Source organism: Equus asinus, chromosome 20 (assembly GCF_041296235.1).
Source record: "Equus asinus isolate D_3611 breed Donkey chromosome 20, EquAss-T2T_v2, whole genome shotgun sequence".
NCBI classification, from domain to species: Eukaryota; Metazoa; Chordata; class Mammalia; order Perissodactyla; family Equidae; genus Equus; species Equus asinus.
Window position 1 is genome coordinate 52,974,516 of NC_091809.1, and position 24,084 is coordinate 52,998,599.

General features: G+C 37.5%; 1 protein-coding gene across 6 annotated transcripts in view; it reads left to right on the forward strand.

The window, feature by feature from the left end:
• ARHGAP20 (Rho GTPase activating protein 20) overlaps positions 1–24,084 on the forward strand; it is a 114,043-nt gene that overhangs the window by 3,756 nt on the left and 86,203 nt on the right. For all 6 annotated transcript variants that reach the window (XM_044752376.2, XM_014844389.3, XM_070490322.1 and 3 more), the window contains exon 2: positions 15,333–15,415. In XM_044752376.2, the coding sequence (XP_044608311.2) occupies positions 15,336–15,415 (80 nt within the window). In that variant the 5' untranslated portion in view covers positions 15,333–15,335. The remainder of the gene's footprint in view (positions 1–15,332; positions 15,416–24,084) is intronic.

The following is a 24,084-nucleotide window of genomic DNA, read 5'->3' on the forward strand; positions in this document are numbered from 1 at the left end:
CCACTGTGGTCCAAGCCAAAGCACAACCATCTCTCACTTGTACCTTTGCAGAAACTCCCTAACTTGTCTGATACCTTTCTTGCTCTTCCCTGACCCAGTCACCATTTAGCAGCACCAGAGTGATCTTTAAAAATGTAAATTGATCGTGTTGTGCACCTGCTTAAAATCCTGTCGTGGCTTTCCATCATACTTAGAAAAAAATCTAGACTCCTTTTCTTAACCCTCTCTGCTTCTCCCACCTCATCTACCTTTTCCAGCTTGTGTATTCTCCAGCCACATGGGCCTTCTTTTTCATATGTCAAGTCATCAAATTTAATCCTATTCTGAGGCCTTGGTGTTGCTATTCCCTCTGCTTCTGCCAAAGGTCTTTGCAGTGTTGACTCTTTCATATTGTTCAAATCTTGGGTCCTCCCAGAGGCCTGTCCCAACTACCTAAGTGTAAGTTGCACTTCAATCACGCTCCTGTACCTAGTTTTATTTCCATCTTGGCATTCATGCTTGCCTGATATTTTCTTATTTCCTTCCTTGTTATGTTACCTGAATCCCTCACCAGATTTTGAAACCCATGAGAATAGGGACCTTATCTGTATTGCTCAAGGTTGCCTCCCCAGTGCCTAGGACAGTGCTGTACTCAGTAAATATTAATTGCATTATGGACAGCAGCGAACAGGACAGATGTGGCCCCTGTGTTCAAAGTTGACGATTTAGGGCAGGGTCAGCAAACCTTTTCTGAAAGGGCCAGATAGTAAATCATTTAGGTTTGTAGACCATAAGGTCTCTGTTGCAGCTACCCGCTCTGCCACTGTAGCACTAAAGCAGCCATAGACGGTATGTAAATTAACGGGCATAGCTGTGTTCCCGTAAAGCCTTATTTAGGTGGGTCCTTGGTGTATAGTTTGCTGACCCCTGGTCTAGAGCATCACTGTTGACTAGAACTTTCTGCTCTTGATCTACAATGTCTAATTCAATAGCCACTAGGAATGTGTGGCTATTGAGCACTTGAAATGTGGCTGGTACAACTCAGGAACTAAAAATTTTTAACAGCTGCATTGAGGTATAATTGACATACAATAAACTGTACATATTTAAAGTATATAAATTGATGTTTTGACGTTTGTATACACCTCTGAAACCATCACCACAATCAAGACAATGACCATATTTATAATCCTCCAAAATGTCCTCATGTCCCTTTCTAGTCCCTTTGTTCCCTCACTATTCCTAGGCAGCCACTGGTCTGCTTTCTATCACTATAGATTAATTTACATTTTCAAGAATTTTATATAAATGGACTCATACTATTATTCTTTTTTGTCCAGCTTCTTTAATTCAATATAATTATTTTGAGATTTATCCATGTTTTTGCACGTATCAGTAGTTAATTTCATTGCTGAGTAGTATTCCCGCTTGTGGGTAAACCACAGTTTGTTTATCCGTTCACCTATTAATGGGTATTTGGGTTGTTTCCTGGTTTTGGCAATTACAAATAAAGCTGCTGTGAACATTCGTGTACAAGTCTTTGCATGGACTTATGCTTTCACTTCTTTTGGGTAAATACTTAGGTGTTGAATGGCTGGGTCATATTTTAGGTGTATATTTAACTTTTTAAAAAACTGTCAAATTGTTTTTTCAAAGTGGTTTTACATTCCCACCAGTAGCGTATAAGAGTCCAGTTTCCCCACACCGTCACCAACACTATCTGTTTTTTTGATTATAGCCATCCTAGAGGGTATAAAGTGGTATCTCGTTGTAGTTTTGATTTGCATTTCCCTAATGACTAATGATGTTGAGCACCTTTTCATGTGCTTGCTTGTCATCCATATGTTATCTTTAGTGATGTGCCTATTCAAATATTTTGCCCAGTTTTAGTTGGGTTGTTAGTTTTCTTATTACTGAGTTTTTATATATTCTGGTTTCAAGTCCTTTATCACATATGTGATTTAGAAATGTTTTCTCCCATTCTGTGGCTTTACATTTTATTTTTTTAAGAGTGTCTTTCAAAGAACAGTGTTCTTAATTTTGATGAAATCTGATTTGTCATTTTTTTCTTTAATTTTACTTAATTATAATTTATTTAAATTTAAATTGCCACATGTGTCTAATGGGTACTGTATGGGCCAGCACAGGCTGAGAGGAAGAGACAAAAACAATAATCATAACCAAAAAATGGTGATTACTGTTATGGAAAAAACAAACATGACACTGATTTAGACAAACATAGATGTGGAGCTAGACCACTCTGGTGTTAGGGTGTCACGAAGGGCCTCTTTTAAGTGATGCTTATTTCTTTTATGGGTGAAAAAGAAGATTCTATAAAAATATTCCAACAAGTGGGAGCAATTATTAAAGGTCCTGAGGTAGGAGAGAGCATGATGTGTTTGAGGAGCTAGTTTGTAGATGCTGTATAAGAAGCCAGTCTCTTTGTTTTGTAGCCACGTTTATTATTTTAACCTCGAGCAGAATTACCTAGCTGGTTCATTCACGTTTATTTGCTAATCAGATGATTTAAGTATTTCCAAAAATCAAAAATTTTCCATCACTGAGGCTCTTTGGAAGAATAGACAATAGATTTGTACAGTAATTTCTAAAATTGTGGTTCTAAAGTATAATAGCAGCATATAGATAATGTTTCTGGATAATGCACTCTGAACAGAATTCTGGATAATTCATCCTTGAGGATATACATGCTTGGACAGAAATGAAATGAAATGGAAGCACATGTGAGAATAATTTCAGTAAGGGATGATTTGTGTCATACTCAAGCACCTTGACCCTTTGGTGTCACGTACTAATTGAAAACTCTTTAAATAAGATGAGTATTGGGATAGGGAAGAGAGACCTACAGGCACAGAAAGTCAGTCAAAGCAAAAGAATTTTAAAATAGCTCCAACATGTTAAAATGTGGCAGCTGCTGTTGTACACTTCATTCTATCTTTTCTTTCTGCTTCTCTGGGTCCAAATCTGTTTAGAGCAGCTCATGGTAAAACACCCCCGAGAGCTGATTTTGGCCATGTGTGTGTCTTTTTCTGGGGTTTGAATGAAACATCTTGGTGAGTAAGCTTTCTTTGTACTCTTGAATACTGAGAAAAATATTATGTCCATGGTTAAACCAGTATCCTCCTGAGTCCTCTTCTGGTGTTATTCACAAAGTGAATTGCATAAAATCAGGTACGTGAGATTGTTTTGGCTGAGAGGAGTCTGGAATGATCAAAAACTGAATTAGATTGATCAGAGGTGGCCTCTGTTTATGACTGGTGTGACCTCTGAACTTCTGACTGTACTTTGTTTCTTTGACTGTGAAATGGGGTAATAATCCATATCCTGTATCTCTCACAAGGTTATTTTTTATGGATGAAAAGAAGAAAATATAGGAAACACTTTTGAAAAAAGTGCAGAAGCCATTAGTATCTTTTACCAGGTTAAAGTCAGTATAAAGCAATAAAGAGAGCTTTATTTCTTTGAATTTAATACAAGAACATTTACATGGAGATGAGTGAATGCTATCTGTCTTATCTAGCTCGGGCTGCCATAACAAAATACCATAAACTGGGTGGCTTAAACAGCAGACATTTATTTCTTAGAGTTCTGGAGGCTGTGACTTCCCATAATCTGGGTGCTAGCCAATTTAGTTCCTAGTGAGAACCGTCTTCTTGGCTTGTGGTTGGCCATCTTCTTGCTGTGTCCTCACATGGGACAGAGAGAATGAGAGCAGAAGGGAGAGAGGGAGAGAGAAAGAGGGAGAGGGGGAGGAGCGGGGGAGAGGAAGGAAGATGGAACTAGATATCTCTGGTCTCCTTTCTTTTGGAAAATTTTAAACAGCTTTATTGAGATATAGTTCACATATCATATAATTCACCTATTTTAAGTTGGCAAGTCAATGGTTTTTAGTATGTTCATAAACATATGTAATCATCACCACAGTCAATTTTAGAACATTTTCATCACCCCCTAAAAAAATCCTGTAGCCTTTAGTTATCCCCCATCCCTCATTTCCTTTTCCCTAGCCCTAGGCAGTTGTTAATCTCCCTTCTGTCTCTGTAGATTTCTGTGTTCTGGATATTTCATATCAATGAAATAATACAATATGTGGGTTTTTTTCACAGCCTCCTTTCATTTATCATAATGTTTTCAAGGCTCATCAATGTTATAACATGGATCAGCATTTCATTCCTTTTTATAACCAAATAATATTCCATTGTATGGATATATCACATTTTGTTTATCCATTTATCAGTTGATGGACATTTGTGTTGTTTCTACCTTGCAGGGGTTTTTTAAAGTGTTATTGAGATATAACATTATGTTAGTTTTAGGTGTACAACATAGGTATTCAATATTTATAAACATTATCAAATGATCATCACAATAAGCTTAATTACCATCTGCTCTGATATCAAGTTGTTACAATATTATTGACTATATTTCCTATGCTGTATATTATATCCCCATGACTTATTTATTTTATAACTGGAAGTTTGTATCTCTTCCTCCCCTTCACCTATTTCACCCAACCCCTACCCACTCCCCTTGGACAGCCACCAGTTTGTTCTCTGTATCTACGAGTTTGGTCTCTTCTTACAAGGTACTAATCTCATCATAGTGGCTCCACTCTCATGACTTCATCTAAACCTAATCATCTCCCAAAGACCCCACCTCCTAATACCATCACACTGGGGGTTATGGGCTTCAACATATGAATCTAGGGGGGACACAGACATTCAGTCCATAACACTGTCCTTCAAAAGAGTCACCCTTGAAGGTCATAAATATCAAATATTGTAAAGTAGAAACTTGAGCAAAAATATAAGAGTTTACTATTTGTGATGAATGACATAATAAAGGAAATTTTAGAAACCTCTTTAAGTGAATGCCTGACTCTGTGTAGTATGCATCAGTTGTATGAGGTGGGCATTGTTAACTTGCTCTTACAGAAGAACAAACTGAGCCTGCCAAGGCAGCATGGAGTGAGAGCTGGAGTTTGAACCCAGATTTTCCACCTGTTTCTCTTTCCAACTAGACAATAGATGCATTTGTTATTATTTCTGACATAAGATGTAGGAAAGAGTAGATTTGAATTATGTATTATCTGCTGAGAAAAGCACATTTGAGATGTTTTTCTCCTGAGAGAGAATTTCATTGCTTGGGGAGCAGAGTCTGTACCTTCTCCGTCTACCATTGAATGTTATGTTCACTGCTGCCATTAGGTAAAAGTGAGGTAAATGTGTTAGTCAGGGTTCTCCAGAGAAGCAGACCAATAGAAGTCTCATAGTGTGCCATCTGCAAGCTAGAGATCCAGGAAAGCCAGTGCTGTCATTCACCACTATCTTTTGCTGAGGACAGGAGAAGATGAGATGAGACGTCCCGGCTCAACAGTGAGACAGAAAGGGGCAAATTACTCCTTCCTCCACTTTTTGTTTGCTAAAGGCCCTCAAGAGATTGAGCGATGCCCACTCACTTTTGGGAGGGCGTCTGCTTTACTGAGTCCAACATTCAAATGCTAATCTCCTCCTGAAATACCCTCACAGACACACCTAGAAATAATGTTTAGTCTGGGCACCCTGTGGCCAGTCAGGTTGACCCATAAAATTAACCATCACAGTAAATATTGACTAATAGCGACAATCAATGACACAATCATTGGTCTAATTACTTTGGAAATTTGTGATTTTTGTGCCTTGGTGTCTGTCATTTTCAGATGTTTTATATAAAGTACTTGTATTTCAGGAGCTCTTCAGCCAGGCCTGCTTTCCATGCTGCTTTGCTTGCTGTTGGAAAGCCTGGCATATCCTCCAAACTCATAGACTATATTTCAGTCATGTGTGGGTGCACTGAATCCTATGCCTCAAATGATCCCACTGTAGAAAATCATGTGTGTGGGAACCCCAGTTGAAACTCTCTCAATTCAATAAACATTTTATATCATGAATCTTGAGTGTAGGAAAAAACTGTTGCTTCCATAGTTATTTTTACTTAAAATGTGAACACAATAGTGCATTTTAACATAGTAAAGAAAAATTACTTTTCTGTGACTCTAACATTGATATGTTAGAACATAATAAATTATGTTTTTTATAAAATGAAAGGACAGTCTTTCATTTTTACACATTTGTGTCAAATGTAATTATTGATTTTGAAGATTGAGTCCTCCAAGTTAAAATACAGAGTTGTAACTTACAGACTGAAAATTCACAAGTCACAGACACCTGAATAGTGCAGTTGTTGCTTTTGGTTATGAAGTGAAGATTTCGTGAAGAATTTATTACTCTCTGTGATTTTTAACATTCTCCCCAGTCACGATTTGGTGAAAGATCTGCAGGACGAAAAGTGGAATGTGTTCAATAGACTGGGAGAAGTAACTGATGGTACCCAGCAGAAAGTGACACCTTCAACTTCAATAATTCGGGTGTCTGAATACTTTCACAGTTTTTATCCTGCCATCCAGGACTTGGTAGCTGTTCTTTTCAAAGTAAAGATATCTTGTGCCTTATAGGACCACGTACAACTTAAAATATGTGATTATAAAGCTTGCCTTCTTAGAAGGTATCAGTCGCTGAAAATATACTAGATTTCGATTTAAAGTGCCACTAAAACATAATATAAACTATAAAATGTCACAAAAATAAATAGGTATATATTATCAAGATTATATGTGTGTGTGTATACACACCTTTATGTACATACACTCGTATACACAGTCCTTTGAGGAGATATATGTGCATTTTATTATTGTGATTTGACAGAGTTTTGTGACTCATTCCCTTCATGTCTCCAGAGCACTTGGCGAAAACCTCAGTTATGGACTGAATGTTTGTGTCCCCCTCAAGCTCATATGTTGGAGCCCTAACCCTCAGTATGATAGTATTTGGAGGTGGGGGCCTTTTCGAGATAACTAGGTTAGGTGAAGTTGTGAGAGCTCTGAATGCCCGTGGTGGGATAATGCCCTAGTAAAGGACCAGAGAGCTTGCACTCTCTCTCTGTCCTCTGTATGAGAATATAGCAAGAAGGCAGCCATCTACAAACCAGGAAGAGGGCCCTCACCAGGAACCCAGTGCTGGCACCCTGACCTTGCACTTTGCAGCCTCCAGAACTGTGAGAAATAAATGCCTGTAGTTTAAGCCCCTAGTCTGTGTTATTTTGTCACCGCAGCCTGAGCTGACTGACTGCATCTGAAATAAACTTTGATTGAGGGGAACGTCCGCTCTCCTGTTCTTTCTGTTGGGATCTCAGGTGTTTTGGATCGCAGGGCCTCTGCAGGTCCTTTGTGTGCAGAGAGCCTGCAGGGGGAATGCTCAGTTTGGTATTGGCAACTGCAGCAGTTTTCTGAAGCAACCTTGGATGGGAGTGATGTTTAGCTTTTGTTTACTTGCGGAAGACTCAGGCACGATGTGGGAGGCTGGAAAGGGAGCAAAGGAAACTGCCTTCTGTCAGCCACCAATAACGGGGCTTGTAGGCAACACAGCCCAGTTTATTTTATAATTTTGTTTCAGTCTGATTTTCTTTATCTAGGACACATTTAGATTAGAAACATCCAACCACCAGCAGAAATAGTCCTAGCTGAGCAGCCTTGACCTAATTTTGACAGACAGCTGTCACATGGCACAACTGAAAGGTTAAACCTATTTCTGGATGTCTGGTCACTTACACGTGGACTCTGAAAATGGAATGTATGTGTGCCCGCATCAGCTCATATTTCAAAGATCTGGAAAACCCAGCTGCTCTGTGGCCTTTTGCTTTCCCCATTTACCTGGCTCCTAATGTACGCTTAGGAGAGTGTCGCTATTTCCTCTTCTACCCCTGCATTCACCCTCTTGAACCTCAGCTTCTATAGTAGCCAGTACTGGGTTACACCACATGTGAATCTGGATAGACCTGGGCCTGTTTTTTGTTCTCATTTGATACACTCTGTTTTACCATTATAGCTTTTGGACTTGATCACCATACTCCTCCTCTCTGCAGGAGGAAAGTGAGAGGTTGCTGTAAGGCAGAGCTTCCCAACCCTTACAGATATGTCTGATACAGTCAGCCCCTTAGCCTTCAGGCAGGGGGATGGGTACTGGGGGTCAGAGAGCCCCTTTATGTGTCATAGTGTGCCACGGATGTACAAATAATATCACTTTGTCTGGGCCGTGATGTGAAAAGCATGGTGAAGCCCAGCCCTGTAAGGGATTATTAGGGAGGGAGCATTGCTGATTGACCATGCTTACTCCAGAGTGCTGCTGAAAGGGAATCCTGACCGGAGGTGGATACTGGTGGCTTTGCCAAAGAAGAGAGTCCAGCCAACTTGAAGGCCCATAGTGATAATCCAGAAGCCTGCATGGGTGGGGTGAAGGCAGAGGAACAAAGAGTAATGTACAAGGGGAATCCTGTTTTCATGTTTATTTATGTATGGTACTTACACACTCTAAAGCCTTACTCTATATGTCACACTGTCATGGTGCTTTCCATGTCAGAGGACTTTCACATAGATAATCTTATTCGATTCTTTGTGGTAGGTTGGACAGTTATATCATTTTACGGAGAGGGCTCTGAGAAGTTAAATGGAAGAACCAGGGTCCAAAATTTAGGTCCAGTGTCTCCCAGCCTAGTGCCCATTCTTCTACATTACACAGATTGTCATGTTTATTGTTTTATGTCAAAGTGATTGTCTCACAGAAAGAGGAAAGATAGCCAGAAGTAAAAATATTTCTTTCTTAACCTCAGAAAAGAACGTATACCCCTTTACAGTGGTTTGTGCTGTGATGACATTTGTTTTATTAAATGCTCAGACTGATTCTGGAAGGGATGATTATGAGTAAACAGAAGATCATACTCATCGTAGGCCAAACTGACAGTAGCGGGAAGCTTTAGCTCACCCAGTGGTCAAACCTGTTGAGATAATAGGGCCTACAAGCAAGGTACAAGGTTAAAAATAATTTCCCTGCAGAGCCAGAGTCTTTGAGGTATGTCTCCACAAACAAATGCTGCAGGCGTTTAGGGAAGGCAAGAAGGAAATCATTGATTGTTCACTAAATTGTGCAGACTAACCACAGAAGGATTAATAGTCAAATTTGAATAAGCTGATTTGTAAATCTGATTTTTTTTTTGTAGCCCTGAAACTTTAGAGTTCTTTAAAAGCTTTCCTCAAAGCCCTTATTTTAGTCCTATGCTGATTTTAAATGTTTGAAAGTAACTTTAGCACATTTGACTTAAATTCAACTGAAATACTTGAATTTTTTTTCTTCATAAAGTAGCTGGAACAAAACAAAGTATGAAAAATTGCAGTTCTCCTGACGTAAATCTTTCATCCTGTTCCTTTCTGTTGATAGGCTTTCTTTTCCTTTAATCTCTGTGAGAACTAAGAATGACCAGATTGAGTGATTTAGAGGTTCCAAAAATAGTACTGTATCTCTTGGTTGACGTGAAGTTAAAGTTACAGTGAGAGACCTCAGATAGGTTTTTGTGTAAACAGTGTTTTCTGACTTGTTGAAAATAAAAGAACAAACCTTTTTTTCTTCAGTTACCTGTTTACAACTTCATTTTCCATCATAGGCACACTTGTCTTACCACCTTAAACTCTCAGATATGGGCAGTGTTAGTGCATTGACTTAACACACAGCTATTGAGAATTTACTGTGTGAAAACACTGAGCAAGGCACTGCAGGGGTCGGAGAGGAGTGGTCGGCAGCCACAATAGGAATTCAGCTCGCTGAGGAATGGAGAGCCACTCAAACATTTCGGCAAAGACGTGGTGGACACAAAGCAAATAAATAATTTCCACTTTCATGTATCACACTTCAGATGATTGCTATATGAAGAAAATTATAGTTTCTGCCTGTGAACCAGTTTTCTGGGAGGAGCTCAGTGGTTTAGTAGTTTGGTGGTTAACTTTTCTTTTTCTTTTTAACAGCTTTATTGAGGTATAATTCACATGTCATACAATTCATCCACTTAAAGTGTACAATTTCAGTGGTTTTTAGTATATTTACAGAATTGTACATCCATCACCACAGTCAATTTTAGAACATTTTCATTATCCCAAAAAGAAACACTGCACCCCTTAGCTATCACATCCCAATTCCCTTATCGCCTCAAATGCCAGGAAAACGCTAACGTACTTTAAGTTTCTATAGATTTGTTTATTCTGGATATTTCATATAAATGGAATCATATAGTATGTGGTCGTTTGGGACCGACTTCTTTTGATTAGTATTATGTTTTGAAGATTCATCCATGTTGTTGCACGTATCAGTACTTCTTTTATTGCCAAGTAATATTCCATTTTAGGCATATACCACATTGTGTTTATTCATTCGTCAGTTGATGGACATTGGGATTGTTTCCACTTTAACTATTATGAATAATGCTGCTGTGAGCATTCATGTACATGTTTTTATGTGGACATATGTCTTCATTTCTCTTGTGTATGTACCTAAAAGGAATTGCAGGATCATATGGTAACTATGTTTAGCCGTTTGCAGAACTTCCAAACTGTTCTCCAAAGTGACAGCACCATTTTACATTCCCACCAGCGGTGTATAAGAGTCCAATTTATCCACATCCTCACCAACACTTATTACCTGTCTTTTTTATTATGGCCATCCTGATGAGTATAAAGTGGGATTTCGTGGTTTTGATTTGCATTTCACTGGTGGCTATTGATGTTGAGCATCTTTTCATCAGCTTATCAGCCGTTTGTATATCTTCTTTGGAGAATTGTCTATTCAGATCCTTTGCCCATTTTTAAATAGGCTTGTTTGTCTTTATTGAATTGTAATAATTCTTCATATGGTCTAGATGCAAATCCCTTATCAAATATGTGATTTGCAAAAATTTTCTCCCATTCTGTGGATTTTCTTTTCACTTTCTTAATAGTGTCTTTGGAAGCACAGAAATTTTTGATCTTGACACTGTCCAATTTATGTTTTTTTCTTATGTTGCATATACTTTGGTATCATATATAAGAAACCATTGCCTAATCCAAAGTCATAAATATTTCTGCCTTTGTTTTTTCCTAAAGTTTTTAAAGTTTCAGCTCTTAGTTTTAGATCTTTGATCCATTTTTGACTTAATTTTTGTATATGGTGTGAGATAGGAGTCCAAATTCATTCTTTTGCCTGTGGATGTTCAGTTGTCTCAGCACCATTTGTTGGCAAGTAATTAACTTTTATCGCAGACAGATGTTTACCATGTAGCTCAAAGTGGTAAATGTCAACACTACGTCAAAAGACGCAGTTTGCAGTGTACGAGGATGACTCTTACCTTCCAGGTCCATAGCAAATGCTTACATTGCCTTAATGACAGCGTTCCAGCAGAGCCCCTTTAAGGTTTGTTTGTTTTTCTGTATGTGTGTTTTATTCACATAGAAGCTTCATTTGTTGAGTATGTAGTTTGTGCCAGGCATTGTCCCAGGCTTTGGGAAGGCAGAGATAGGCCTGCTACAGAGTAGAATTTCAGTAAATAATTGTTGGGGGGTGGGAGAAAGTTTGGAAAGAAGACAAGGTCCCTCCTCTCTAGAAAAGGGGCAGAAAGATAAATAATATTATATGAAATGCTGTAACAGAGGCATAATATGTGAAGCAAGCTAGGAACAGAGAATTGAATATAGAGTTAATCCAACTGATTAAAAAAGGGTTGAAGTGGAAAGCACCTTGCAGATTAGCTGGCAGTGTTGCTACCGTTTTGTGTTATTATTGAAATATAAAAGGAAAATGAATTATAGGCATTTGGTTCTCATCTTCAATTATGACTTCTGTTCATTTACTCTTTGGCAGAATAGGTTTTTTGCCTCTAATACTGAATATAGCTGCAGAGGAGACAGCTTAGAAAATCAAAGATCTAATTTCTGTCTAGTGTTGGTATTATACTTCACTAATAAATGGTTGTTAGTAAAAAGACAGTAGTTTTTAAAATTTAATCACTGTTTATTCCCTTTTACAGCTTCATCCAAGCTCCACCTCTTCTTTCCCATTTGGGGGTGGAGGAGTAAATAAATGCCACTTCATGTTCGGTTTTTAGCTCATATAAAATTCTGGTTTAGTTTTCCGGCCTGCTTAAGACTAGGTAAATGGTACAATTTCAAGAAAATCATTCCTGAAAGATTAATGGAACTGATTTTTTGGCCTAATATGTACCTTATCAATTTAGAAAAAAGATTACCTTTTTAAAAATATTCAGTTTCAGAATGGCATCCAATATTTATGAGGTCATCTAGATATTAAGCACTTGCATATTCTGAAAAATCACACTATGGATTGTGATTTTTTTAAACCTACCTTCTGTTTCCTGTGAGGCACAGAATCGTAGTTTTCCCTGTCACTGAACAACTGTGAAATTTGTTGGTGCTGGTATAAACATCGCCTCAACCTGTCATGACAAGTCTGTGCTGTTATACATTTGTAAAGGCGCAATACTCTCATTCTGTTTCCGTGTGTTGTATTTCACACAGTTGTTATAAACAAAAGCAAAAACCAAGTCTTTATTGCCCGAGAAAAAGACTATTTGGTAATAACTGTAATAAGTGAATTTGTTTTGAAGTCGCCATTGGCCCTTTGTTTTGCTACGCTTTTGAGCTAAAGAAAGAGATCTGTGTATTTTGAATGAATTAATACCTAAATCTATTTATTAAGCCCCGTTATATTGGCTACTTTAATACTTTTTATTACCTAGAAGAGAAATGAGTCCTGTGAATCCTAAATGCATGGTGTCTTTAATGTTTATTTTCTTGCATATCCAGGGTGAATCTTTGGTGGACACTTAACATGAGAATATCAGAAAGAGAAAGGACCTAAGAAACTATGTAGTCCACATTTCCTCATTTTGTAGATAAGGAAATGGAGGCCCAAAGCAGTGACTGAATTGCCTTGGGTTGCACATCTTATTGGTGGTAGAGTCTCAGTACAAACAATGGGACCTCGAATGAAAATACTGTTCTGCCTGTACTTTGATTGCGTTCTCTTGAATATGAGTCCACTAGATGAGGTGGATACACTCTGCATTTAACTCACCATACATCTGGCAATTTTATAACTAAGAAAACAGTCTAATTACTATTTATACAAATGGTCCTCTACATTAGGTCCCCATGAAGAACTCCTACTTTAAAAGTACCTTTACGGAAAAAGTTTGTCACCCTTCTTTGATTATCTATTCTGATGTTCAAAACCATCACTCTCAGAAAGATTTCCTTATATCAGAAAGTTTCAAATTTGGGGTCCATATTTCCCTAAGGAATCCATGTTATGCGGGTTTCTGATGTCCACAACCTGAGATCGACCTGAATTCTCAGTCTCCAGTTTAGCTGCATTTCTTTTTGCCTTATCTTGCTTGGAAGACATTTGCTGTCCTCTGTATTATAACTCTGCATTAACTTGGGATTATTACTGTTTCCAAATGAAGAATTTCCAATCATTTTAGCTTTTATCATAGGCCCTTTCCTCTCTCCATATTTTAAATCATTTTCATGACTGTGTTTTGAACCCTTTCCAAATTCTTTTTAAACCTGAAAGCCAAGGAGCTCAGAATTAGAAATCATATATTAATGAAGATCTAGTTTAGGAGCTTGGATCTGCTGACGATAAAGTGGGTTATCAGAATCACTGGGGTTGGGAGGGATTACAGACTCTTCTGCGAATCTGAAGAAAACTGTGGGCTTTCTCCGGAAGGAAGGCACCAAATACATATCATGTAAAAAACTTTTAGACAATTTAACCTGCTCTGAAACTGATTCATGGTAGATGATTCTTGATTGAGAAGTGTGACATTCTGTATTTCTTACCCATTTGTTTCCTGTCCTGTATTACTGTTTTGTATAATTGTTTCAGTTGCTGTTGGAGCTATGCTAAGGAGATTTGGGCGTGTAGTTTCTACATGTGAGCCAAAAGATTAATAGGGGGAGCAGCAACACTGAGGTCATGGCACTGGTGACAACAATAATTTGGGAGAGATCCCTGGGGGCACAGTGAAGTTGGGGAATGAGAATTATGCCAAAGAAGTCCACGATCCCCTTCTCACTGGATGATTCTTCTCTGTTCCTGTGCTAGGATCCAAGTTTGATTTTACTAGCTAAGAAGCAGTTCCTTTATGAATCATGTAATGAGCTACTGACACTGAGCCAGATAGTTTTATGTGGTTCCTATTAGAGCAGCATCCAGTTCCCAAGCACGGCTGGCCTAGGCCCGCAGGCAGTGGGTGAGAACTATGGCCAGGATAGGGTGAGAGGGTAGATGGGGAAGAATGGCTCTGGTCATACAGCCGGAACTTGACTCAAGGCTGTTTGTGACTATATTGCCAATTTTACTCATCGGTAGCCAGTGGCAGGCCCTCTGACTCTGTCTACAGGTGTTAAATATATAAGATTGAATTTAGAGAGTAATCATCTGGATAATTCAAATTGAATAAAATCTCATTTACCACAAATTTTAAGTCCTCTGAAGCAGAGTACCTGAATTATCCAGTTAATCCTATATTTATATAACACTTAAAAAAGAAAAAAGTTCTCTTTTGTTTTTTTTTAAGTTACAGCAAAAAAATCTATTTGGAAGAAGGCATTCTGAAATGTGTAAATATTTAAATTTAAAGGTCTCTTAAATGTGTAAGAGGGGCCGCCTCATGGCCAAGTGATTAAGTTCATGTGCTCCACTTCAGCGGCCCAGGATTTCACCAGTTCGGATGCTGGGTGCAGACATGGCACCGCTCATCGGGCCATGCTGAGGCGGCATCCCACATGCCACAACTAGAAGGACCCACAACTAGAATATGCAACTATATATGAGGGGATTTGGGGAGAAAAAGCAGGAAAAAAAAAAAAAAGACTGGCAACAGTTGTTAGCTCAGGTACCAATCTTAAAAAAAAAAAGTGTAAGAATTTAGTTTCCATCTTTTGCCTTAATTGTTTTTTCCTCCCTTTACTAGATCTCTTCAAATTCTGTCTTTCCGTAAAGCCCAGTTTGGGGCCTACCCTGCCTATGAAGTAGAGATAGTAGCACCTACTCTGATGACATTTTGGAGTATAAATGAGATAATCCAGTCCTGCTGTTAGCATAGGGCCTGGCACATAATATGCAATACATCTGTCCACTACAATTGATGCTAATGGTTATGATGATGCTTTTCCCGATACTTTGGTCAATGGTTAACCTCCTTCTTCTCTGACCGTAAAAAATACTTACTGCCTATACCCCTTTTTGACAGTTTCTCTCCTAGTTTAGATGTTATTATTTTATCTCCGTAACAAGATTGCAAACTCCTTGATAGGCAGGGATGAGCAATGCAAAACTTGCTGAATTGAATCGAAAATTAGCATTTACTTGCTTTACAAGCCACGTGGTCTTCATTTTGATGTTTTTTCTCAACAGAAGATGAAAACACTAGCAGAAAGGAGGAGGAGTGCTCCGTCTCTTATCCTGGATAAAGCCCTGCAAAAACGGCCTAGTACCAAGTAAGTGAAAAGCTTTGTATTACGCATTTGGTGTGTGCTACGTTTTTTTAATGTGTGGGGTGGTTTGTTTTTTTTATCAGCACCCGAATTCTCTGTTTAGTAATAGAAAATAGGACTTCTGTTCTGAGGTTGTTGAGTAAGGCCTGTTCTTCTTATGTGAATCATAAAGCCGTTGAGAGCTGGTACCTGTAATCAGTTGCTTTAAAACTGATTCAAAACTGAATCGCACACCACATAGTACACACACGTGCAGATTCCACATATCATTAAAGCTTATTTATAATAATTAGAAGTCAGAATACTAAAAGATGAGCTATTTTAAGCACCATGCATGTTTGGGTATGCACAAACCTCTGCTTATTTTTTTTCATAAGGTGATGCCTGTGCAAGAGTATAAGGCAAGTTTTTACCAATTTTAGATATGAAGAAAGACAGTCAGATTAGGATTATTAAAAAATGGAATGTTGATTTCCTTTAGGCATTATTGGTCAAATTAATTAGTGAATTAATTAGTGAAATCTGAAGTGGAAAGACAAGCTAAATATCTATTGAAATGACCATTTCACCTATTAAGGCTAAATACTATTTCAATGAACATTTTAAGAAAGTCTTTCAAAATGTGTAGAAATTGAATGGATATTCATCATTAATTTATTCACTAATTTTTAAATGGCATTTTAACTCAGAGGAGCTTTTATGGTCAAAGGAATCCTGTGATGATTTTCCTCTATCTGTGAATCCTTTTTTGTAAAGTGAAGTCCTGATCACTTTTACTTAAAGTGCGTGTATATCTGATATTTCTATGAATCACATGCTCATTTAACATAAAATCTCTATGAAGGCAAGACATTTTTTTCAGTGCCAAAAAGAAATTATATAGCCAAATCCCAATTAGTGAAACTTTCAGAATACTTAGGTCACTCACTCTCTTCTTAGGACTTAACAAGTTCTCAGATTCAGGCGGCTCCCCCAACAGCCCCCGAAAAGACACATGCTTTAGTCATTGAGTTGATCAGGAAATGTAAATTACTTTTAATAGATGCCTAATCAAAATTTAATTAGAAAGATATTCTTCTGCCAAATAAATAATATCGTAATACATTTCAGTGCCATATGTAAATGACTTTGGGGTTTTTTTTTTATTATTACTTTTTTGGTGAGGAAGATTGACCCTGAGCTAACATCTATTGCCAATCTTCCTCTTTTTGCTTGAGGAAGATTGTTGCTGGGCTAAAATCTGTGCCATCTTCCCCTATTTTGTATGTGGGATGCTGCCACAGCATGGCTTGATAAGTGGTGTGTAGGTCTGTGCTGGGGATCCAAATCTGCAAACCCTGGGCCACTAAAAGGGAGTGCACGAACTTAACCACTATGCTACCAGGCCAACCCAACTTTTGGATTTTTTGTTTGGATAAAAGAGAATAGTTATATCTTCACGATTTGACCTTTATTACCTAGAAACTCAGGAGAAAGTATTTTTAGGTGAGGAGATAGAAAGAGGAGGCCAAATTATCAGTACAACTGTCTTTAATTCTAATATATATGTAAAAATAGCTTTATTCCTACTTTTTTAAAAAGAGATAAACAGTGTTAGGTAAAATGTCTTATTGGAAGCTTCTGGGATGGATGTGTACTAGGCTTTTCAATTAAAAGTAGCCCTTATATCAGAGAAACTTTAACCTGAGATCAGGGGTCAGTAGTGTCCCCCCTACCCCCTAATCCAGGATGAGAATCTATAACAGTATACATGTAGCTACTGAAAGTTTGTACGGGCAAGTGGTTCTCAGCAGGGTGGTACTAATCTCTAGGGGGCATTTTAGAATTTTGTGGAGAATTTGAGTTTGTCTCAGTGATTTGGTGGTCAGTGGCTAGAGATGCTAGACATCAAGTAATGCACATGACATCCTATGTAACAAAGAATTGTGTGGTTCCTGCATGGCTTTTGAATGTTCAGTGTATGGCATTATTTGTGAAAGGAAAAAAAAACCCACTTTATATAACTATCTATGCCTGTAACTTAACTCTATTTTATATATAAATATGAAGTATTTTTATCTAGTTTTAATAAACACTAAATTTTCAAGCAATGTAGCTACCTTCCATATCAAGAGATAATTGTACTTTGTATTGTTTGGAACCATTTCACAAAATAGTTTGGCTTTACTTCATTTTCCTGTCCTTGTTGCATGGAATGGTTTCTTACCATCCTACTTCTCTTAAATTTAAATATATTAATTGTAAGTAGGTGTAGGCATCTGACTACTTCATTTCCTTTTAGTATAGTTGTGCCTGAGCATATACCTATTGAAATATATAATTTATTATTAATTACTTTCATTTCATGTTCCTTTATATTTCTGTTAGGATATTTTATTGATAGTTTTGAAAATCTGTTAAATATCTGAATTTTATTTCAGGATAGAAAAGGAGGAATTGAGGTAAATATATATGCATAGACTTTTTTTTTTTTTGCTGAGGAAGATTACCCCTGAGATAACATCTGTCATCAGTCTTCCTGTTCTTTTTGCTTGAGGAAGATTACCCCTGAGCTAACATCTGTGCCAGTCTTCCTCCACTTTATATGTGGGTCACTGCCACAGCATGGCTGGCAAGTGATGTAGGTTCATGCCTGGGATCCAAACCCACTAACCTGGACTGCCAAAGTGGAGCACGATGAAGTTAACCACCATGCCACAGGGCTGGCCCCTGCATACACTTTTATATAACAAACGGGCATGGGGTCTGATAGGACTGAGAACGACTGATACAGATGAAGCATCAGGTTAGAGAAAATGCTCACACTTAACCTGACTTACTGGGATTGTTTTGAGTTAGAGAACTAATATGATAATGTACAACCATGTCCCTCTCCATTTCTGCCTCCCCATCACCTCTGCAATAATTGGTGCCTACGTTAGAGCCAGTTCCCCAAATTTCTCCCTCAGAAATAGTGAAATATGATAGGTTTTCTGTCAAAATAACCACAGGATAAACAAGTTTATTTAAGTTGTATATGTTTCAAAGTTCAGTTTATTTCCTATGAGTTTCTCTAGGTCAGTAATCTGAGTGTATATTGCTGAGGAACAGGACCTTCATCTTAGTTATGGAAATAATGCTTTGACTCTGTAGTGTTGGCTGGTTAATGTGTACAAAAACAAAAGCTGTTGGGTGTTGAATGTGTACAGAATATTTGTAAGTAATGTCATCTCAGGATTGGAAAGAACCTAAAGGTCATCTAGTCTGGTGGTTTCCAAACCTTTCGAAGTCACTATCCTCCGGTGGGACCCAGGCATCTGCATATTTTTGAAAAACGCTTCATTGTTGATTCTGATAGGCTCTTGGTGGAGAACCACTATGGCAACAAAAGATTTCTTTTTTAAAATAACACTTTTGAAAAATGAATACCGAATTTTAAGAAAGTACAGAATTATAATATGTATTTCTTATAAAACAAATAATGTGGATGTTATAAAACAAAAAGCAAAGTCCCCATTTCATCCCCAGGGGTAACCACTATTAATCATTTGTATGCCCTTCTAAACCCTTGTCTATGCAAATGTGATTACAATTATTTGCTTTCCCTAATGTTTAAATTCTTACTTTAACATAGATAGATTAGTTCTTTCCATTTTGAAGTCTTGCAGGTTCTTTTTGAAATTAGAGATCAAATCCTCTTGTAACAACCATTCAAGAGAGTCTTAGAATTTTGTCCATCTTTATATATTGTATGTTCCTGAAAAGTTATATAAATCAGATTTTTATTAATTATTTATGAACTTGGTATTTAAAGAAATCCTGTAGTGAATTGTTTTATAAAGTGAATCACTTCTTTTTCCAAAGTTGTTAAAAATAACTCAAATTTTCATAATTAGAATTTTGCTTTTCTATCACTCATACCCAGGAAGCATGAAAAATTTAGAAAGTTCAAGCTGATTGCACACCTATTTCACGTCGAACTTTATACGACAAAATTCTGGTACCTGAAAAGAATCTTTACTATCTCTTTATGTGTAATGTGAGAACTAACCTGTAAAAGATTCTTGTACACTGTGGGTGCAGACAGCAAAGAAATAGTGTGTTTTATTTACTAGCATTTCATATTTCTTGAATTACAGCAATATTTGATTTTAGATTTGCAGTAGAACCTTACTATTTCTACTGTTGTCCCCTAGATAAGATGTTACTTCGTAATTACTGACTTTCAGATGATAAAGCTTTTGTTCAAAGTTTAGCAGACATCCATAGGGGATTTCAAAGAATCCTTTCATTAACAGCTGTTGCTGAATTTTCACTGAATTTAATGAGCAAGAGCTAAGTTTAAAAGAGGAGGGAAGAGTGAACTGGGTTTGTGTGTTGTCAAACATAGTTTTATCTCCAGTCTTCTTGTGTCAATCCATACATACATAAGTACATAAGTAGAGGCAGTTTAGAGAGTGAAACATTTTTTTGCGTGTGTAGACACCATTCAGATCAGCTGGAGGTGATTTCTCTAAGTAATTATTATATTACGGCTGCACTCCACTGTTCTTACTCTCATACACAATAGTGTTCAGTTCTGTGTTTAAGGACGACTTCACCTCATGTAATTGTCATCCTCCTGGTAAGCCTCCGGGCACCTATTTTAGAGGGCTTAGTTTCCTTAAAAGTAAAATGAGAGTGTTGAACTTATTATCTATTAAAACCCTTCTACCAGTTCTCTGGCTATATAGTTATGATTTGTTGAAATTCAACAAATCAAAAGACTTCCCTACTCATATTCTGAATTCTAATCATTCTTAATTACTTGCAGTTTCCTAAACACACTATGCTCTCTAGCACTGGCTCAATTGTCACTTCCTTCAGGAACTTCTCCAACCTTTCATAGATGACATTCATGTTCCTATAGCACCTTGTGTATCTTTCAACCAAACACCCAGCCCACGGCATTGGCATCACCATTTATGTCAAACATGACACTGTTTAATGTCTCTGCCATTTATTAATAAAATAATGCCTTGTACATACCTGGTATTCAATTATTACTTGTTGGATGACTTAGTGAATGAGCAAGTTACTCCATTTCCAAACCAAAATAGGAATTTAATAAGTTGGCACGGTAAGTTTCTGACTTTCCTGTCCTCCTGTTAGTTGCCAGTAAATAAGAGACTTTCCTTGTTCATTAGTACCATTTGTGAAATTCTGGCCAGGGAAAAAGGGAGATTCCTTTTAAAAAATGATTCTGAGTTATTGTTAGGAAGTTATTTCATGCAGCAAAATACCACAGGAACTCATGTATGTTGTCTGGAAATACCACATATATTGGCATTCTTGTGGTATTTCTTTGTTGTTTACTGAGGGATAAATTCAAGTCATGCAAACTTTCTCTCCTTCTGGGAATTTCTGTTCGTTTGTTTTGATATGGTATTCAGCCCACCTTGTAGAACTTACACAAAAATATACACAGATTGTTTTAAGTTACAATCTGTTAGCATTTTTAAGTTGGCATTCACCTGTCTATCTCCATCCTCCCCTCCAAATTAATGTATTGTGTGTATGCTGTTTGCAGGACTTTGTGCTAGATACTTTACATATATTACCTTTTACATCTCTGCTTACTGCTTTTGGGAGGAGAAAAAGATGATGCTAGGGAAGCATTGTGGTATGGCAGAAAGTGCTTGGGCTGTGGCCGCATTCAAATGCTGGCTCTCCATCCTGATTTCCTGTTTGACTGTGGATAACTTACCTAATCTCCGAGTCTCAGTTTTTTCCTCTGTAAAATATGAATCTAATGCTTGCGTCATAGAATATAAAACGTGAAAATGCTTAGAAGATTGACTTAGTTATTATTGATCGCCTCTTTCTTTCCCTTAGATATATTTCATTTTCAAGCTTTAAACTTCCTGACTCATCCAGCAGAGTCAACTTTGTTAATGAAAAGCACCTACTTTGTCATTACAGCATAGTAGCAAATCATTGAGCTTGGCTCATTATATAGTGGAATTGAGTCAAAGGTTTGCCCTGGGTCACACAGTTGACTATAGCATCAGAGACAGGACTGGAAACCCAGGTCTCTGGTCTTGATGGAATATTGTTTGCATTATACAAACAAAAGGAGTATGATATAGTGCCTAAGAGCATGGATTCTGGAGCCAAATTACTAGGTTTAAATCCTGATACTGCCCCTTACTAGCTGTGTGATCTTGGGTCACACAGACCCAGGAATAATAACAAAACCTACCTCATAAGGTTGTAAGGAAAACTAAATGGGTCTTATACATATAAAGTTCTTAATGAAGTCTCTAGCATGTAATCAGTGCTATATGTATGAAGGCTATTTATTATTATTACTAGTAGTAGTAGCAGTAGTAATAACAGAAGTAGAAGTACACGTTATCCTGCTGGAGAGACTCTTTGAGGAAATAGGAAATAAAAAAGATGAAAGATACAGTCTGGAATCCAGCTAAACTCTAATATTAAATTCATTTTAGAGAAGCAGTTATATTTCTAGATCTGGCCTGAAGCAAGATTAGCTCAGAACATTGTGAATTTATTCTTGGTAGACCGTGACAACTCTTGCAGTCCCCCTAGACAGAAGTTCCAAGTATTCCTAGAACCATTCTGCAAAATAAAGGCTTGAGACACGGAGGATTGACCTGGTTTTTTCAGCCGCTTGAGATGAAGAGGCTCTAGGAGATTCATGTGTGCCAAATCTATGAATCAAGGTTAGGCACATAGAGATTTGGCTGGTTTGGGGTAAGGATGTGAGGGGGAGAGAGCCAAATCAGAAGACTTTGGAGAAGCAGGAAAGCAGCTGTTTGCTAATTGGCTTCTGCTTCCTTTTGGTCAGTTCACTCCTGTTGTGCATGAGCACACGCACACACACACACACATATATACATATACGCAGTCACTCATGCTAACATTGTCCTACTCAGACTGCCTCCCATTGTGTTCTACAAATTCCTCATCATTCCATTTCCTTTTTTCTGTATGTTAGCATCACAATTTTAATATTAGTCTAAAATGGATGGTAATTTACAGTATTTTCAAATGCAAGGAGTACATTTATATTCTAGAGTAGTTTGCTGAGGGTTGTGGTCAAATGTGCTTTCATTACAGAATGAAAAACCACCTCTACCTATGATAGTTTGGTGTGGACTTTCTAGATATGGTCATTGGAATGAACTGAATGACCTCATAAAGGCCACTCTCATGGTGTGACTCTAAGATAGTTGTGGTAACAGTTTGATATAATTTAAAGGAAAAGTCCATTTGAAAGAGAAGTTACTAGACTTTCATTTGGAATTCTATAAACCTTCTGTACTTAGATACATACAGTTTCTTGGTACAAGACTTTTAAATAAAATTTTGAATTTTAGAAAATCTTTTTAAGACCTTTTCAAAATCACAATAAACTATACTGACATCTTATCTTAGAAAAAAAATCTGTGCCAAACACTCTTCATTGTGCCACCTTGCATTACCTGCCAGTTGGTTCTCCATAAGGCCTATTCCTACAGTTTTAGACAATGTGTTCTGAGGTTTTAATTGAGAGGCCCATGGATGATTCAAGGTACGTGATGAGAAAAACACAATGTAATACATGAAGATTGCCAGCAGTCTGCAAGATCCCTTCTTTTCTTGCGAGGAACATTTTCCAAAGTTGTAAAATTCAGATGTAAAGGAAAGAGACAGCAATTGCTTTATAAGGTGGCAGAGTTGGCAAATTTTTACCAAAATGGAATTCATTGCTTTGTCAAGCAAAAGGCTTCCCAGGCCCACATACCACTTTATTCTTTTCAAGCTAGTTTTCATAATCTCTAAAAATGATCAAATACATCTGTTCCTGGTGTAGTATGCTGTTTTCCCTTGTGAGATTCTGGGAGGAAATCTTTAAAGGATTATATTAAGGCTCTCCACATTCTAGTGAGCTTTGACAGGGTCAAATTAATTTATTTTTGCACTTGCAGAACAGTACATCCGTTTAATTTCTTCATTCCAACCATAGCTTAATTTGCTAATTGATAATTGATTCAATTTTATCTTTCATTTTGGCACCAGGAAAGCACTACCTCGCTAGCAAATGTGTGTTCCCTCTTCCTCACCCGCCTCCTCTGGGTTAGCAGGCTATCCTAAGACATCTTTACTATCTTGGGTTAGATACTCCCTTCTCCTGTACAGCTGGAAAGCTGGGATTTCTCAAAGGAGCTTTGGAATTTCAAGATAACTTTCCTTCAGGACCCTGAGAAAAGGACATATGAAGGAAGAAGGATCGCTACTGTTACTGAGAAGCTTCACACTATTGTGTTAAGAAAGTGCAGACTCTGGAGCCATTCTTCCTGGGTTTGAATCTGGCCCTTCTTCTTACCAGGTGTGAGAACTTTGGCAAGTCCCTTAAGCTCTTCAGGCCTCGCTTTCCCCATCTGTAAAATGGGGATAACTTGACAGGAGATTAAAAGAGTTAGTATTATAATGTATCTGGCACATTGTATTATATAAGTTTTCATTAAAATTATTAAAGATAATTCTCGTACTGCCCTGTCACATGATGTCTAATTTTCTTAGTGTTCCAAGTTTAGGTCTTGTTTTCTCACCTTAACTATCTGCTTTTTGAGTGAAGGGACCGTGTTTTCTACTTTTCAAATCTGCACGTTCAGTGTTGCATATAGAACAGATACTCTGTAATATTA